The following is a 19,523-nucleotide window of genomic DNA, read 5'->3' as shown; positions in this document are numbered from 1 at the left end:
ACACAGACACATTGTTACTTACTTACAATTTTTTCATAAATACTTGAAGTAAATTTCTGCAATGTGTATGCAGGAGGTAACTTCAAGAATGAGTTTGTTACATATATACAATTTCTTCATAATTTCTTGAATGAAATTTCCGTATTGTGTATCCAATAGGTGAAAAAAATAAATATTTTATTACTTACTTGCGATTTTATAATGATTTCTTGAATTAAATATCTGTATTGTGTCCAGGAAGCGACTTGAAGAAAGCGATTGTTACTTACTTACAATTTCTTCATAATTTAATGAAATGAATAGAACTACTCTAAAGAATAAAGACGGTTTAAGCTTAAAGATATTTATTGCTTAAACGTATTAAAAGATTTTTTTAAGGAAAAAAAAAAATTTACATAAAATAGTACTTAGAGTTCACTCTTAAACATCCAGAAACGATGGTCCCATGATAAAGAATAGTTTTTACCATGTCTTATGGATTTATCACGATCAGGTATGTCCTTTGGTATCCACTGCGCGAAGAACCTAACCTCGTCTTCAGGACGGTGATAACCCCCTTCAAATTTAGGACACTTAAACTCTTCTAGATTGAAAAGTGGAATCCTAATGTCACACTTTTGAATTAAAACTTTATCTGTAGGTACATTGCCCTTTACGTAGAGTGCTTCAACCCCGAAAAAGCTGCATATTTCACTGACTTCCTCCTGAACATTTCTCAGTTCCTGACCAGTATTATTAAGTGGTATAATCACTCTATTATAGAATCCCAGTCTGCTTATATGACGTAATGCAGTACTCCGAAAGCTTTCATCATACTCAAACAGATTATAGTTCACTATCCAATGATACTGTTAATTTCTTCGAGTCCCATAGACAAAAATAAAAAAGAACATTCAAAATAACACCACAAGATTATTTTTTTACACCGATAAGTTCTGTGTCATACAGTCCTGTCATCTTAGAAGATATTATTTTAGCTATTAAGTAGAGAAGTACTTCATCAAACTTTTAAACCCTCGCTCTAGGTTCAGTGGAGCTATGGCTAGGGGGATGAGTCGTAAAACCATCTGAATTCATTGTGGGGAGGAGTCATAAAACCATTAGAAGTCAGTGCGGGGAGGAGTCATAGAACTCTCCGTATCTGTTTCAAACAAATGAAGTCTGAAAATTGAATTTTTTTTATAATGTATGTATTGCCTATCCATGAGGTGAATTTAAGAAAGTTTGTTGATTACTTACTCACAATTTTTTCATAATGAAGACAAATGTGACAATGGATGATTATAGAGAATTTATTCATTCTAATAGATAGATTTTGGCAATGTTATCCGACATATCCGACATATGATATCGATAAAGAATGTTAATAAAGAATTTGTTCAATTTGATACTTAAATTATGTCAGTGTTATCAAACGTATCTGTCAAAAGACATCGATAAAGAATTTATTCACTCTGATACTTTGATTTTTTTCAATGCTATCCCAAGTATCTGTCAATAGATGTTGACCTATCTATCCGATATATGATGTATGTAAATTCCTTTTCTTACATCACCGATGTTTTAATAGACATTCGAAACGTTCGATATGCTAGCTTACTCTAAAAATAATGAAAACATAACAATGTAATGCATAATATATTTTTAATGAAATAATGTTGTGTAGAATATTAATACAAAAAATATATATTATTATACATTATTAATATCAATGAACAACTTTGGACATTTTGAATCTGTTCCATAAAATGGTTCACCATGTTCTCTCTTGATACTATAGCTATTGTCTTCTCTTAGTTCGTAATCAATAGAATAATGATTATTCCATTTTGACTCATACACAATTTTTATAGGTGTGTCATCGACAGGCTCAATATGCTTTTCGCCTTTGGTATTATTTGATTCATTGACGGTTTGATCAATGGCAGTAACGTTTGCTGGTACTTTGTTTTTCATCGATTCATCTTTATATTCCTTAGTGATATTTTCTGCCAATGTCCTTTTTATTTTTCTAGCAATATCACTGTATATATATCACACTATTTTTACACAGGTAACAGTTTCGGCACGTAGACAGGATATGGTTTATGATATTAGTAGAAGAGTAGGCCTTTCTTTTCGTCTTTGCTTTCATTTGAAAGCTAATACCCGAAAGCTGACGATATGGTTTAACACTGGGTAACATGTTACCACAAGCACTAGCAAGAAGATGCCCCTCTTTATCAACTATTATTTTATGTTGGCATTATCTTTGAGTGCAATCATCTCCGGAGATCTCAATCTCGCATATCCACCATCATAAGAGTTGAATTTTTTTGGTACTCCAAAGAAATTCAATTCCTTAATGTCATGACAATGCACGCATACGTTTCAAATAGTGCTACAACTTGTACTTATTTCATAGTGTAAATACTTCTCCTTGTCAGCATCCAATGCTACAATAACACTATCATGTGAACACACTTTCTTAAAATGCTTCATCTTCACTTTTTAGAGATATTAGTTATGTGTTTATCGTTCAACTGTGTAAAAAATACTGATTTAATACATGCAATAAACAAGGTAGTGTCGATAATTGGCCATAGAGTAACAGTGGGAAAGCCGCATCGTGTCTCTGGGCAAGCATAGAGTACAATTTTTAGAGCCATAAAGATATTTCATGTCATTTCAAGATACGAAAAAAAAAAGTTGAATAATGCTGGTTGGTTGTTGGCTGGTTGTTTTTTGGCAACGCTGGTGATAACACGTGCTTTTTATTCTAATTGAAATAAACTTGATTTTTGTGGCAAACACTATCGATTTTGACAGACTTTGGTATCAATCGGCTGGAAAATAATCAGTGAATCGACTGCGATTGAAAATAAGACTCAAAACCTCTGTCTCTTCTCTTTTCTGGACCTTCATAAGAGAAGGTCTTGCAACACTCAACTTCTGGAATTTATTATTGATTTTCAGCATCATGCTGATTTTGGCATACCGTTTGCTTGCATTTACATAGACTTCGCCAAAGCTTTTGACAAAGTTTCTATGTCACAACTAGTTGAAAAATATCGACTCTATAATATTGGTGTAAGAAATGTTGATTGGATTACTGATTATTTGCGTGGTAGGTTTCAACTGGTAGTTGTCGGTGAAGCAGCATCTCGATCAATTGATGTCCTGAGTGGGGTACCCCAGGGTAGTTGCTTGGGCCCTATACTCTTCTGTATTTTCATCAATGATTTACCAATTTGTGTTCGTCATTCGTCAGTGAAGTTGTTTGCTGATGATGCTGAAATTTGCCGACCAATATTAACTATCGATGATGAGCCTATGCTTCAAGAAGATCTTGATTCAATAACACGATGGTGCGAGTCTAATTCGATGTTTGTAAATGCATCAAAATGTGCAGTGCTTCATTACGGGAATAAAAATCAGCCCAGCCGTGCATACTCCCTATCTGGCTCACAGATACCGTCAGAAGAATTTGTACGCGACCTCGGTGTTCACTTTGATACACATTTAAAATTTGATAGACATGTTTCGACTGTAGTAAGAAATGCAAATTACCAACTCCTCACTTTAAAACGGAATTTCGGGAAGTTTAATCTTAAGAATTTTATGTTACTTTATAAATCATTTGTTCGGCCAGTTGTTAAATATAATACCTCTGTTTTGTTTCTTCTGAATGTAAAAGACGAGCACCGAGTTGAAAAGATTTAGAGGCGGGCGACAAAAATGATTCCTTATTTGAAACACCTTCCTTACTCACAAAGACTAACTAGGCTCCAACTTCCTTCACTGAATTTCCGACGTCGCCGTACTGACCTCATAAACACATTCAAAATAATCAAAGGCGTGGACGATATTGAGGTAGGAAAATTTTTCGAATTCAGCCACTACCACTTGACACGACAGCATCCTTATAAAATTTACCCACCAAGAACCCACAGGAAAATCGGACACAATTCATTTGTTAAAAGGGTCACAGACTCTTGGAATAATTTACCGCCAGAAGTTGTTGAAGCCGGATCAGTTGAATCGTTTAAGAATATGTTGGTTGATAGCCAGTTTTACACAAGTGCCTTTTCAGTTTAGACCTTTGTGTTGCCTTTCATTTTATTATGTATTGTATTAGTACAACAAGCTTTTTAGCTTACCGTTATGTGGATTAATAAATAAATAATTTCGAAGTCCAAAAAGAATTTAGTCCAATAAAAAAAAAAGAAAAAAAAAGAATGGGGGGTGGGGGTGGGAAAGCCGCATCGTGTCTCTGGGTAAGCATAGAGTACAATTGTTAGAGCCATAAGCATATTTTATGTCAATTTAAGATACGTAAACAAAAAAAAAATGTTGAATAATTTCGAAGTCCTCTGTTGAGGAGGTATCATTAGCAATAACCTATTTCTAATGAAGCATTTCAAGTCACCTGTTTACCGGCTACTAAATAACTACCATTTTTACCCCCCTCAAAACTTAATTTACCCCCTAGCTTTATATTGGCTTACACTGAAAATAATTGAACGAAAAAATAAAACCCCGATAAATATTTACTAGTTGGTGTGACTAACACAGCGCAACGTTTAGCTAGATAAGAAGAAGAAGAAGAATACGGAGAATTAATAGTCTTTTGTTCACTATTATACATCAAAAAACTTCTTTAGTCGAGGGAATGAATCCTTATTCTAGAAGTCCTATTTCTGCAGGTTAAGTTAGAATAAAAGAATTAGTTAATTATATTGGCTTACACTAAAAATAATTGAACAAAAAAAATAAAACCCCGATAAATTTTTACCAGTTGGTGTGACAAACACAGAGCAACTTTTGGCTAATAGCTATAAAATACAATAAAAAAATATCTGTCGAGGAGGTAGCATTAGCAATAACCTTTTTCTAATGAAGCATTTCAAGTCACCTGTTTACCAGGTATTAAATAACTACCATTTTTACCCCCCTCAAAACTTAATTTACTCCCTAGCATTATATTGGCTTACAATGAAAATAATTGAATGGAAAAAATAAAACCCCGATAAATATTTACTAGTTGGTGTGACAAACACAGCGCAACGTTTAGCTAGATAAGAAGAAGAAGAAGAATACGGAGAATTAATAGTCTTTTGTTCATCATTATACATGAAGAAACTGATTTAGTCGAGGGAATGAATCCTTATTCTAGAAGTCCTATTCCTAAAAGTTAAGTTAGAATAAAAGAATGAGGTAATTATATTGGCTTACACTGAAAATAATTGAATAGTAATATCAATTTTTTAGTATATCATAACGCTAGACCCTATTTTAAATTGACAACATTGTTCAAACATCAGTTATGCATCGCATTTCAAAGGCTTTACTCACTTTTAATTTGACCATAAAAAGAATCTACGCAAACACAGACACACACACACATATACTCACATAGAAACAGACACACAAACACAAACACATATACACACAAACACACATACATACATACACACACACACACACACACATACACACATACACACACACACACATACACACACACACACACACACACACACACACACACACACACACACACACACACACACACACACACACACACACACACACACACACACACACACACACACACACACACACACACACACACACACACACACACACACACACACACACACACACACACACACACACACACACACACACACACACACACACCCACACACACACAAACACAAACAAACACACACAAACCCACACACACACACACACACACACAAACACACACACACACACACACACACACACACACACACAGTCACACACAAACACACAACAAAAAAGTGAAAATCATTACGTCGTTATTGAATTTGCAGTATTCATTATAATTTCTAAATGAATTATCGAGTAGGCCTAGACAGAAAAAGGAACAGCTCATGCACCGCTCACACACACACACACAGTCAATGTGGCATCGTTCCATCTTGGTCCCTATCAATTCTGAGTTTCTGGCTAGAATTACACAAAACCTGTCTTAATCACCAAGCTTTTGTTTTCAGATACGATACGTGCGAAGTTTTGCTTCCAAAGGGGACCCTTTCTGTAATTATAAACAGATGTTTCTATTTAAACAGATAAAGAAAACGCATTTTAATAGAATGAATGAGGAAACTGACATTTTGAACGACATAACTCTTTCAAAAGAATTAAGCCCGTAAACAGAGCAGGGGGGAGGGTTTTTATGTACATAATAAAAAAAGAGCGTACGTTGCGTTTTCGAGCGAGTATACTCATAATATTGTAGGGTTTGTCCGGTGGGAGGGGAGGGGGCTATGTCCTCCTGAAATTTGAATTTACTAGTGGGATGGTAAAATGGTTTTATTTGGAAATAAATTAAGAAATTTAGTAAACTTTACTCACATTGTAAATTGATGTACCCATTGCTTTTCCTTTTATTCAAATCTTATCACCAATCAAGTTATCGTATATTGAGCAACCACCGCTGTCTCTGATTGGCTCCTAAAAAATGGGTGTTGCCTTTTTTTATATATATAAACTACTTTATAACTTGCCAGCTTTTTTTTAAATGTGCATGTAAAACCGAAGCGTATATTCTTGTGCAATTGATATCAATAACAAAAAGTGTTTTCTTATACAACCATGACCATACTCTCAAAACATGTTGGACCACATTATAGATTGCCAGCTTTTTTTAAATGTACACGCTGCATATTCTTGTGAAATTCATTGTGCAATTGATATCAATAGCAAAAAAAAAACAGTCTAATTCTCTTATACAACCTTGAATATAGTTTCAAAACGTGTTTAATCACTTTATAGCTTGCCAGATTTTTTGCAATGTCCACGTGAAACTGTGTGAGGGAGTACTGACTCTCTTTGAAAAGGTGTAGAGCATTAAGCAAATAGTATGGTCCTAGGGCATTAAGCAAATAGCATGGTAAATCCTAGGGCATTAAGCAAAGTATAATGTACTACTCTACTGTCGTGTGTAAATATTAATTCAAATGTTAGTTTGTTTCATATAAAATTAATGACAAAATACATTTTTTTTCTCAGAGGTTGCCAAGAAGTAGGTTCCTCAGATAAGCCTTACATTAATAAAAAAATAAAAGGACTAATCCATTTAAAACTAAAACTTTTTTGCCTTGGAAAGAACAATTATGCCTTAGCCCTTAATCAACAAACAAAGAAAGAAATACATCGTGTTTCTTCTCGTTATGTTAAGAATAAATTGAATTGCTTTAAAAAGAGCAAACCTCAGCAATGGTTTAAGAAAGTATAAGAAATAGGGGGTCACTCGTACACAAACCTTGATTTCCTTCTGACTGAACCACCTGAACAGACAGCCAATGAGCTGACTAAAGACCTAGCTAGCATTGAGCAGGCGTACCCCCCTCCCACAGAACCCCATCTAAGCCCTGTAACTCCAAGAGATAAATTCCCGAAAATTTCAGCGACGCAAATAATAGAAAAATACAGAAACTGAAAAAACTAGTATTTGTCCCATTGATATCCCAATTGATGTAATAAAAGCATTCCTAAACTATCAACGCCTCTTGTTAGTATTTTAAAATGATATTAGTAATTCCAGATGTTACCCGTTGTGCTGGAAGCTGGGCTATATTACTCCAATCCAAATGAAGGGAGCCATGATTGATTTTACCGGAGTACGACCATTCACATTGACCCCAGTTTTATTAAAAATGTACGAGGGTTTCTTAGCTAATTGGTTAAGGGCAGAGATTCTTGAACTTATTGACTTAAAACAGTTTGAAAACCTGAAGGAGACATCTACTTCACACTACCTTCTTAGTCTTCTTGACACCATTCTGAAAAATCTTGAAAACCCTGATACGCAGTTGAAGCTTTTATTAATTGATCTTAAGGAAGCATTTGACCTAATTAGCCACAATATCCTTGTAAATAAACTGCTGACGGAGTTTCAACTGAGTCCCTTTCTTGGTAAATTGTTGCCTCTTTTTTAACAAATCGTTCTCAAGTGCTTAAATATTAAAATTTTTATTCCGATCCCCTTCCTATCTTTTGTGGGGTCCCACAGAGAACCCTGATGGGTCCCATTTTATTCCTTATAATAATTTATAGCCCCATGACTGACCACACAGAGCAAAGGAAGTATGTGGACGATCTGTCTGCACTTGAGGTTTGTCGACAAAATATTAAAAGCTCAACTATGACATTATTTGATGATGTCACACAGGAGGCTTCTTTGTTGAAGATGAAAGTTAAAGCAGTTAAATCGTAAGTTATGACAGTTAATTTTTAAATTCACTCTCTTCTTTCACAAACCCCATTCCTCCTAAAATCTCTGTCACATACATTAAACTAGTTTGGGTGACAATTACTGCTGACTCGAAGTGAGATACCCATGTTCAAAACATCCTCAAACACGCTTCCCCTTTGGTTTCCCTTCTAAGAATTTTGATTAAACTTTCCTACACCCCTAAGGATCTTCTCCAAGTTTATTGTTCTTTTATTTGGCCAATACTGGAGTTTTTTTGTCCAGTTTGGCATTTTGGTCTTTCTTCATAGCATATTTATAAGATTGAAAATGTCCAAAAACAAGCGCTTAGAATCATTAATGGTGAAGGGAAGGTTCCATATCATTGTCTACTAAGTAAGTCCCATGTCACCACTTTGATCGACAGAAGGAACCTCCTGTGTCTTCGTTTCGATACCAAGACCCTGTCTGTTATCTGATTACGTTCCATCATCCCTGATCCCAGCCTTCCTGCCCGCAACAGACCGTCCTGTATAAAATCCCAAAAAGTCCCCAAACTGACTCCCATCCCCACTAAACATGAAAGATATCATAAGAGTTTTGTTCCGAGTTTTTGTTGAGTTGTATAATAACCAGGAAAACTAAGCCATTAGTTTTATTGTTTTATTGTTTAGCTCATCTTTTTTTATGTATTTTGCTTGGATTATGTTTGACATGAAGTTCAATGGATTTTGTTTGACGTGAAGGTCAAATTCTTTCGATATGATAAGTTTATATACTAGTGCTATTTGGGACGTAAAATTCAAATTCGGCAACCACATTGTGAAAGAAATTTTTTATTTAAATTCTATCCTACAAATCTCCATATACTCCTTGTATTTAACCTGTAGTTGATTTGAATAGTTTAGAGCTGGATGTTAGCTTACAGAGCCATGGATTCTAGAAACAAAATTAAGCTTTAACGCACGGAGAAGCACCTATATCAATTTAAAAACTTTTTTTTACTTGGAATACAACGTCAAATATTTAACATTATTTTAAAATATTACAAATGATCAACTATATCAGGACTTATCACACTGCACTGCTTTCTACTTAGTTTTAGTTTTTAATTGTACGAGCGGGGATGTAGTTTTTTTTTTGCAACAATCGTTTGTTAGACTATCATTTTTGACAAAACACGTTTGCAATTTCTTCTGATTCTTTTTTTATTATTAGTTTCTAATGTGTAATGTGCGTTAGCTTAAATGCTTAAATGCATAAAGCTTAAATGCATAAAGCTTAAATGCATAAAGCTTAAATGCATAAAGCATTTTTAAAAGGAGCAAACTTAATTGGATATCAGAAATCTGATATCTGAAGTAGGTTTTCATCAATCTGAAGTAGGTTTTCATCAATCTGAAATCTGAAGTAGGTTTTCATCAGAAAAGTGTTGAAGGTGTGTCTTAAACCATAGACGTTAAGGACTGAGAGTAAAATTTGATATCACATAGGTCGATTTCAGAAAAAGTACTTTTGTTGTCATCTTTATATTGAAGAGTGCCTTGTATCGTTCAAAAAAAACAAATGATTAATAAAAAAAAACAAGAAAAACAATATGAATATGGGTATCAAAAGGACTTTCAAACCAAATTTATTTTTTTGTACTTATTACAGGCTTGAAAGCTCCCAGCTAGCTTATGCTATTAACTTTGTAGAATTACACACTTTCTGGGATAATAAATAATTAGATGCTTAATAAAAAAAAGAAATACAAAAATATGAATAAACTAATCTAAAACTGAATATAGATAGAGCCAAAAATTAAATATAAATTGTAACCGGGTGTAAAAACGATCACTATTTTGTTGTTTTTGGAGGGGACGTTTTTCAAATGCTAGGTTATACGTTAGGGTATTCTTTTTTTCTCACATTTTCCTTTTATTTTTTATTTGAAAATGTCTAGTTTTATTGTTTTTATGTAACATTCTGGAGAGTTTTGAAAAGGTAAACGCTATAATATTAAATAATTAGAATTTTTACCGTGTTTGATAAGAGACCAATAAAAAATATAAATTAATAGACACCATAGCATTTGAATAAAATATATTTTGTTGGATTCTACTCAAGCGAAAAAAATATCAGTCTTAAATGACCATTGAACCCACCAAGCAAATTCTGTTGGTATTACTAAAACTGCATTAAGAGATAATAGTTTTACGAATGTTTTTTTTTTTTTTTTACTTAGCGAGTGGTATTCAAATTTTTCCTTATTGCCATCCTTATGCCGACTTTACATTTTGTTTTTTGCTAGAAACTCTTTCTATATTTGGTTTATTGAAATGAATCTAATGATTCATTTTAAAATACTTCTTAAGGCTTTAAATTCAATTTTGGTAATGATGTTCAGCAGTAAAATTCTTTTCCGTTGCATTTAAAAGTTTCATTTTTAAATTAAAAAAAAAGCGAAAGCTTTCTATGCAAAATAATATAATTATGCCCAGTCTCAGGGTGGTATTAAAATCATATTAGATAACAAAACTAGTTAAGTGTTTGAACTAAAGTCGTAAATTTTTACTTTAGATGTCGATGAATGTAAACTTGGAACATCCCAGTGTTCTTCCCTTGGAGATGCTGCTGCTTTGTGCCAAAACAATATAGGTGCATATAACTGTGACTGTAGTGATGGGTTTAAAGAGCTCTTAGAAAATGGTGAAGCACGATGCTACCCAGAGAAAGGTATTAAATCTTTTATTGTTTATAGTAAGCTATTGGTGACGGTTCGGTAAACTTGGCAATCTAAATTTATCTTTTTGAATTTCATTGACAAAAAAGTTGTTGCTAATTATTGAGAACAATCCAATTGCTGCTATTCTCTCAAATTAAAAAAAAAATCTTCAGGAATTACTCTAGTTTTATGAAAAATGTAAAATATTTTAAGCTCAAGGTTGGCTGGGTTCAGGTCTTTCCAGGGGCGTGTATTTTCAAACAGTTCGTGGTAACGAACTGTAAGTAAGGAGCGACCCGGCTCAACAGTTACCGAAACTCTAAAAAACTTTAAATGATACCAGTAGATACATCAAAAGAATCATATTTTAATGCTGATTTCAAATATATAAGTTTCATCAAGTTTAGTTTTACCCATCAAAAGTTACGCACCTGAGAAAATTTGCCTAATTTTCGAAAAAATGGAAAAATACCCCCTAAAAGTTATAGAACCTTAATGAAAATCACACCATCAGATTTACCGTATCAGAGAACCCTAATGTAGAGGTTTCAAACTCCTATCTGCAAAAATATGAAATTTTGTATTTGTTGCCAGAGGAAACATCACGGATGCGACTTTATTTGTTTTTTGTTTTTTTGGTTGTTTTTTTCCCAGGGGTGATCGTGTTGACCCAGTGGTCCTAGAATATCTTGGGAGGGCTAATTCGAACTGAAATTAAAAGTTCTAGTGCCCTTTATAAGTAACCAAAAAAATGGAGGGCAACTAGGCCCCCTCCCACGCTCATTTTTTTCCAAAGTCACCCGATCAAAATTTTGAGATAGTCATTTTGGTCAACATGATCGAAAATATAATAAATATGTCTTTTAGGATGACTTAATCCCCCAAAGTCTTCGGGGGGAGGGCTGAAAGTTATGAACTTTACCCAATGTTTACATATAGTATTGGCTATTGGGAAGTATACAGACGTTATCAGGGGGATTTTTTCTGGTAGCGGGGCGGGTCGGTGGTTATGTCGGATGATCTTTCCATGGAGGAAGTTTTTCTGGGGGAAGGTACAGTGCAATGAAGGGGGGGCTGGATTTCCCAGCATTATTTAAAAAACGATCAGAAATTAAATATAAAAAAAAACAAGTTTTTCAGCTGAAAGTAAGGAGCAACATCAAAACTTAAAACGAACACAAATTATTATGTATATGATTGGGTTCACCCCCTAGTCAATACATTGCTCTTTAAGCCAAAATTTTTTTATTACTTTCATAAGAGTTATTTATTCTAATTAACAGCCTTTATGATTAAAGGGTCATTTTTAAAGAATTGGAACACAATTCGAACTTTAGCGTAAACAGGGAGGTATTGAATAGGGAGCGAACCCCCTAATGTACGTATTTAAAATATATGAATATAGAAGTTCGTTATGTAAGTTATTTCGTAAGTTACATATATTTATTACTAATAAAAACGCTCGTAAATAAAATTAAACAACTTTCGAGAAAGCCATTTAACCAAATAAAAGTGGAATTAGTATGCAAATTTCGTTTTAATTATTCATTTACGGTGAGCCAAAATCAAAACCTGCATTAATTCAAAAACGTTCAAAAATTAAATAAAAAAACAAGTTTTTTAACTGAAAGTAAGGAGCAACATTAAAACCTAAAAAGAACAAATTTCGTATATGACAGGGGCTGTCCCCTCCTCAACGCCTCGCTCTTTACGCTAACGTTTGACTCTTTCTCACAGCTCTATTTTTTTGTAAAAAAAAAAACTTTAGTGTAAAGAGTGAGGCGTTAAGGAGGGGACAGCCCCTTTCATATACGGAATAATTTCTGTTCGTTTTAAGTTTTAATGTTGCTCCTTACTTTCAGTTTAAAAAAAAACTTGTTTTTTTTATTTAATCTTGGGATAGATCACATGATGTGAGTTTCTCTTGAGGCAGGTTTTTGGAACTTAATTTTCCTCATTGTTTCTTCTTTGGTGGCAAATTTTAGACGATTTTTAGACGATTTCTTCTTTTTTAGACGATTTTTATTAGTTAAACCATAGGAAAATTGTATCATGGGAAGTCACGACTTTGCATGAATACTGTTTGGATTAAATTTTAATTGAATAATTGATTTTACCCTGATTTTATCTTTATTTTACCTTGTTGGATGATTTGGACTCTCCCCGCCAAGATTTTGAATTCTAGTTGTACATATTATCAGTACAGCGTACAGGGCACCAAGTCGTAATGTATTGACTGACAATTCAACCGAGTAAAATTGACTGACAATAAGAGTATTGGCTCATATACATTTTTTTTACATCCAGTTGCAGGAGCAAATAGACAAGATCCAGCGTAAAAATATAGTGTTTCTATTAGTAGAAACAAATGCCCTTATTAGTACAATTAGAAATATTTTGCTGCTTAGCTTAAGCACCTTTACAGCTTTATTGGAAAGGAAAACAGGAATGGTAATACACTGCTATAACTTTGCAAATAAATTAACCTAGTTGTATCCAACACGTCGTTGGGTCTTAGAATGGCCAGCAAGTAAACATGGTATTGGCTCAATGATAAGACGGCTGGACCTTATTGATGATGTTGGCTTAATCGAAGACTGGTATAATCAATACAAGAGACTGAGGAATATATAAGTCCCCTAATTGATGTTAAAAGTAAAGATGACGAAGAAGTAGAGTCCCAGGTTAATTTAAACCAGAATTTAGAAAAACTGATTACTTACCAGGTATTTATGATACTGATAGACTCCAGGATGATAATTTGATAGGAGTATTCCAAGAATAATTGGAAATAAAATTTAAAAATTAAAAATTTGGTAAGGTAGAAGAGGAAGAAAATGATTTTAGGAAAATAGTTTGCAAAGCAGGGACAAATGTCTTAGGAAGGAAAGCAGAAAATAGGTCAGAAACACTACCAAAAAGTTTCAAGCTTATTAGAAGAAAATATAGTCTTTGTATGATTTCTCTTTGTTCGATAAGAGAAAAGTAACAAAAATAAAGATGGTATTAAAATGTAAATGAGGGAGATGTGAACTGGGGGTTTGGGATAAAATAGTGGATTATCTATAGATTACTTCCATGTATAATATTGGAATATTTTATTGATATGTTAGTTTTATTGATGGTTTTGGAATAATCAAAGACTGGATTGACGCAAACAAGATATTGAGGTGTATAGAAGTCTCGCAACTCATGATAAAAGTAAAGATGACAGAGTAGTAAAATCTTGGGTTAATTGAAAGCTGTATTTAGGAAGACTGATTACTTACCAGATAGTTCAGATGCTTAGAGAATCTAGGATGATAATGTGATAGGAACATTAAAACAATATTTGGAAGTGAAATTCTAAAATATAGAATTTGATACGGTAAAAGATGGTGAAAACATTTTGGGAACATAGTTTGCAAAACAGGACAAATGTCTTATGAAAAAAAAATTAAAAATAAGCCGGGAACATTATCAAGCTTAAAAGAAGGAAGAATGGTCTTTGTGTGATTTCTCTTGCAAGAATAAGAGAAAAGTAACGAAACAAAGGATGGTAGTAAATTATAAATTAGAGAGGTATGGAATGATGGTTGTGGATAAAATAGCAGATGATATGTAAGATATTTCCTGGTGTATTATTGGGTGGGATATTTTATTAGCATGTGTGAGAGCTGACTGCTCTCAGCTTTAGACAGGAGTAGAGCCTAACTTAATGATAAGGAGCTTGTTAAGGAATGACAAACATGGCATTTTGAGACTGCATTAAGTCGTGACAAAGATGTGAGAGTCATAAAAGCTTTAGATCAGAAACTTTGAGAATATATGAGGGAAGGAAGATTTCTTATGGTACAAAAAACAAATAGTTAGGCTTCAGTCGTTTAAGTATGGTAATTAGTCTCTTTGACGTATGTTTGTTGCGAAAGTATCGTTTCTTGCTTTTGCAATGACATTCGTATATATGTGTAAAATACCTACGATATAAAAAAGTAAATATTACTCTTAAAAAAAGGCTTAAGTTTTCTGATTTAGCAGATTTAGCTTTAAAAATGCCGATTTTATATGGTACTAAAATTGTTCTAATGGATTATAACTCTTGACTTCCGTCATTTCCAACAACGCTTGCATAGTGCCTTTACCATCTTCTTTTTTTACAGATCTTACGCCAAATGTCTCCAAAAGTAAATGGCAAGCATTGAAAAATGCAATGGTTTTCATTTCAGTTGCTGTTTTCAACGTTGCCATGTCACCTTTTCTTCTGATTGGTACAATTTTGACACTACCCTTTAGGTTGCTTAACTTTTTGCTTCAAAAACAAATCGGTCAATCTCTATATATTTTGGCCAATCCAAAACTTACAGGTCATTCAGAACTAATTCAAGGAGCTTTTGAGCTCTAGTTGAAAGAAAACATTCAAAGCATAATTGTGCAGTTTTTCAGTGTGCAGCATCGAACCCAATAGATTCTGTTGTTGCTTCATTTTTTTAATTACTATAGTTAATTGCAATGGTTACTACCGCTGTTTTGATAAGCTTTTTTCAAAAATGTCCAGTCTCAGAAACCTAATCTTAAGCACTAATTGCCCTTCTTTTTGTCCTTATTAGCCTACTAATAGCTGAATAAATGCAGCTAATATAAAGTGCGTCATCAGGAGGAATTAGAAAATTTAGTGGCAATGAAGATGGCTTTCATTAAATGTGAGAGAAGTCCTGGAACTCTCTTTTGTCGATTTTCAGCAAGAATGATCTGTTGTACCTTATATTATAGCTCACATATATTCCCTGGATTGTGCACCTTTTATTTAATATTCGTTTATTTTTTAAGTAAAGTTGTTGTTCATGCTATGACAAATAAAACACACTGCTTGAAATAAAAATTGTTTTCAGTAAAGTAGAAATGACACTCTAACCTTTAGATTGTAAGATTCTTGTTTCTATAAATCATTTTTGGCCGGATTTTATCGGGCTATAATATATTTCGGTTTAATTATTTTTTAACGGCCCTTTTTGTTAAGGGATTGGGACAAAACGTCAGACCTGAGCATAAAGAGTGAAGACAGGAGGAAGTGGCAGCCCCCCTCCATATATAATGAATAATTTCTGTTTGTTTTAAACTTTAATGCCACTTCTTACCTTCTCATAAAAGGAAGTAAAGGCCTATCCAAGATAGAGTAAGGGATACTGCCCCCCATAACTCCCCCTCACTGCTCACTTTTAAGTTATATACATGAAAACTTTTAAATTAATCGGTAAGTCCTAGATTGGGAGTTTAAATATTTGTCTGAGGAATTGATCTAAAAATGTTTTTCCACATAGCAACTTTTTCAAACAAAAGTAAAGAGCTCCGTTAAGCTAAAAATGAGAAGAAATAAAGTCAAATAATTTTCCAAGGGAAAATTTATCAGAAATCACTATCAATAAACAAATGAAACTCAAAACGAATAGAAATCAAGCAGTTCGTGGTAACGAGCTGTAAGCTCAATAGTAACCGAAACTCTAAAAAAAGGGAATTTTGATACCAATAGATACATCAAAAGAATCAAATTCTTATGCTGATTTCAAATATATAAGTTTCATAAAGTTTAATCTTGCCCATCAAAATTTACTAGCCTGAGAAAATTTTCCTTATTGTCGAAAAAAGGGTGACCTACACCTTAAAACTCATAGAACCTTCATCACACAACCAAATCACACCAACCAACCAACCAAATCACACCACCAGATTTAGCATATAAAAAAACCTACTGTATTGTTTTTCCAGCTCCTATCTGCAAAATGTGGAATTTTGTATTTTTTTTGCCAGAAGAAAGATCCCGGATGCGTGTTTATTTGTTTTTTTTCCTCTGGAATGATCGTATCGACCCATTGGTTCTACAATATCGCGGGAGGGCTCATTCGAACGGAAATTAACAATTCTGTTGCATTTTTAAGTGACCAAAAATAGAGGGCTACTAGCACCCCACCCATGCTCATTTTTACCCGAAGTCTCTCGATCAAAATTTGAGATAGCCATTTTGTTCATCATAGTCGAAAAACATAAAAACTATATCTTTGAGCATGACTTAATCCCCCACAGTCCACGGAGGAGGGGCTGCAAGTATACAGACATTTTTACGGGGAATTTGTTTCTAGTAGTGGGGGGAGGTCGAGGGTTACGTGGGAGGATATTCCATGGAGGAAGTTATCACGGGGGAAGGGACATTGCTGTGAAGGGGCACCAGATTTCCCAGCATTATTTAAAAAACGATAAGAAATTAAATAAAAAAAACAAGTTTTTTCAATTGAAAGTAAGGAGCAACATCAAAGCTTAAAACGAACAGAAATTATTACGTATATGAGGGGGTTCGTCCCCTAGTCAATACCTCGCTCTTTACGCTAGAGATTTTTTTAGTAATTTCATAAAAGCTGTTCGTTCTAATTAAATGGCCTTTGTGATTAAGGGTCATTCATAAAGAATTAGAGCAAAATTTGAACTTTAGCGTAAATAGCGAGGTATTGACTAGGGGGTGAACCCCTTAATATACATAATAAAAATATAAGAATATAAAAGTTCTTTACATAAGTTAATTCGTTTGTTACGTATATTTATTACTAATAAAAACGTTCTTAAATAAAATTAAAAGTTCTAGTGCCCTTTTTAAGTAACCAAAATATTGGAAGGCAACTAGGCCCTCTTTTCCGCCGCCTTTTTCTCAAAATCGACCGATCAAAATTTCGAGAAAGCCATTATAAAAAAAAAATGAAATTAATATACAAATTTCGTGTTAATTATTCATATACGGTGATCCAAAACCATAACGTGCATTAATTCAAAGACCTTCAGAAATTAAATGAATAAAACCACTTTTTTTTTACTGACAGTAAAGGAGCGACATTAAAACTTAAAACGAACAGAAATTATTTTATATATGAAAGAGGCTGTCCCCTCCTCAACACCTCGCTCTTTATGCTAAAGTTTGACTTTTCTCACAAATATTTTTTTTTAAAGAATAAAAAACTTTAGCGTAAAGAGCAAGGCGTTGAGGAGGGGACAGCCCGTTTCGTATACAGAATAATTTCTGTTCGTTTTAAGTTTTAATGTCACTCCTTACTCTCAGCTAAAAAAAAACCTGTTTTTTTTATCCAATTACCATAAATATACGAGTCAAACTCAAAACGAGCAGAAATTAACATGATTAGGGCTCACAGCCCCTATGCCTTCTCAAGGACAGAACATATTTTGCACTCAGTGAAAAAAAATTAATGTTTTCACTTTTATAACTTTAATAAATCAAAAATTGTTATGATTTTAAATAATGAATATGAGCATGTGTATATTAAACTGACAATGCAGATTCATTTGTATTTTTTTTCAGTAAAGTGCAAATTGTGTTCTGGCCTTGAGATGGTATAGGGTTTGTGAGTCCTAATCATGTTAATTTTTGCTCGTTTTGAGTTTGATACAGTTATTTATAGTAATTTCTGTTCGTGTTGGGTTTCATTTATTTATTTATGCTAATTTGTGGCAGTTTTACGCTTGGTAGATTATTTGATTCTATTTTTGCTCATTTTTGGTTTAACAGAGCTCTTTACTTATCTTTGAAAAACTTTTTTTGTGGAAAAAGTTTTTTAATTAATTTTATAAAGAATTGAATTTGTTATCCAAAGCTCCTCAGGGATGACATGGATAATATACACTTGAGTAACTCCTTTGTTGCTCAAGTTGTTTTCCTTTTACTGAACCTTTGCTCGAAAGAATCCACAGGTCGTTGAAATGTTTGTCAACTTAATACTCTTTTAAGCTCTTGGTATATTGCTTTCAAGCCATTTTCATAACCTGAATTCAACTAAACTCTTGAAAATCCACCAGACAATTCCAACCCTCCTTAAAATTTCCCCGGGAAAATTCCCCTGGAACATCTCCACATTCAAAATTGAATTGGCAAATAAAAAGTAATGCAAATAAAAAAAAAATCGTATAGGAATTCTGTCAAATTTTCCCAGTTTAAAATTTCCACTGCAAAATTCATCCCCCCCCGGCAGCATCCCTCCTCTTTCCCATGAAAATTTATTACCGTTGAAACCTACCCCCCCCCCTCGGGGAATATCACACCTACCCCGTAAAAAAAATCTAAATACTTCCTAATAGCAAATACTATACTTAAACAATGGGCAAATTTCATAAATTGCAGCCTTTTCACCTGCTGCTTTGGGAGAGAGGGTTATGTTATCCTCAAGGGCATAAATATTGGACCTCTTAACCATGCTGGACAATACAGCTGTCTAAAAAATTTGATCAAACAGTTTTGGATGAAAAGGGCGGTGGTTTTGGATGAAAGGTACTCTAAAATATTTTTGGTCACTTATAGAGGACAACATAACTTTTAATTTCCTTTCGAATGAGCTTTCTTCCAATATTCTAGGACAATGGGCTCGATACTATTACCCGTGGAGAAAAAAAAAACAAATAACACGCATCGTATTCTTACTTCTGCATAAGATTCTACATTTTTTTCAGATGGGAGCATCAAACCTCTACCGTAGGGTTCTCTGATAAGCTGAATCTTGATTGTGTGATTTTCTTTAACATTCCTTGATTCTTAGGATTTGTTTCCTCCTTTTTAGAAATTAA

The 19,523-nt window shown here is 33.6% G+C and overlaps 1 protein-coding gene across 1 annotated transcript in view; it reads left to right on the top strand.

Annotated features, from left to right (window-relative positions):
* The window catches only part of LOC148953586 (uncharacterized), a 148,584-nt gene extending 132,813 nt beyond the window's left edge, over positions 1 to 15,771 (top strand). Inside the window, exons 5-6 of the mRNA XM_089087748.1 lie at positions 10,787 to 10,942; positions 15,071 to 15,771. Coding sequence (XP_088943874.1) covers positions 10,787 to 10,942; positions 15,071 to 15,312 — 398 coding nt within the window. The 3' untranslated portion in view covers positions 15,313 to 15,771. The remainder of the gene's footprint in view (positions 1 to 10,786; positions 10,943 to 15,070) is intronic.
* Positions 15,772 to 19,523: the final 3,752 nt, after the last annotated feature.

This window comes from Artemia sp. Qi Xiang Cuo, chromosome 4, assembly GCF_049724085.1.
Source record: "Artemia sp. Qi Xiang Cuo chromosome 4, ASM4972408v1, whole genome shotgun sequence".
Taxonomy (NCBI): domain Eukaryota; kingdom Metazoa; phylum Arthropoda; class Branchiopoda; order Anostraca; family Artemiidae; genus Artemia; species Artemia sp. Qi Xiang Cuo.
The sequence above is the reverse complement of the archived record's forward strand: the minus strand, read 5'-3'. Positions and strand labels throughout refer to the sequence as shown.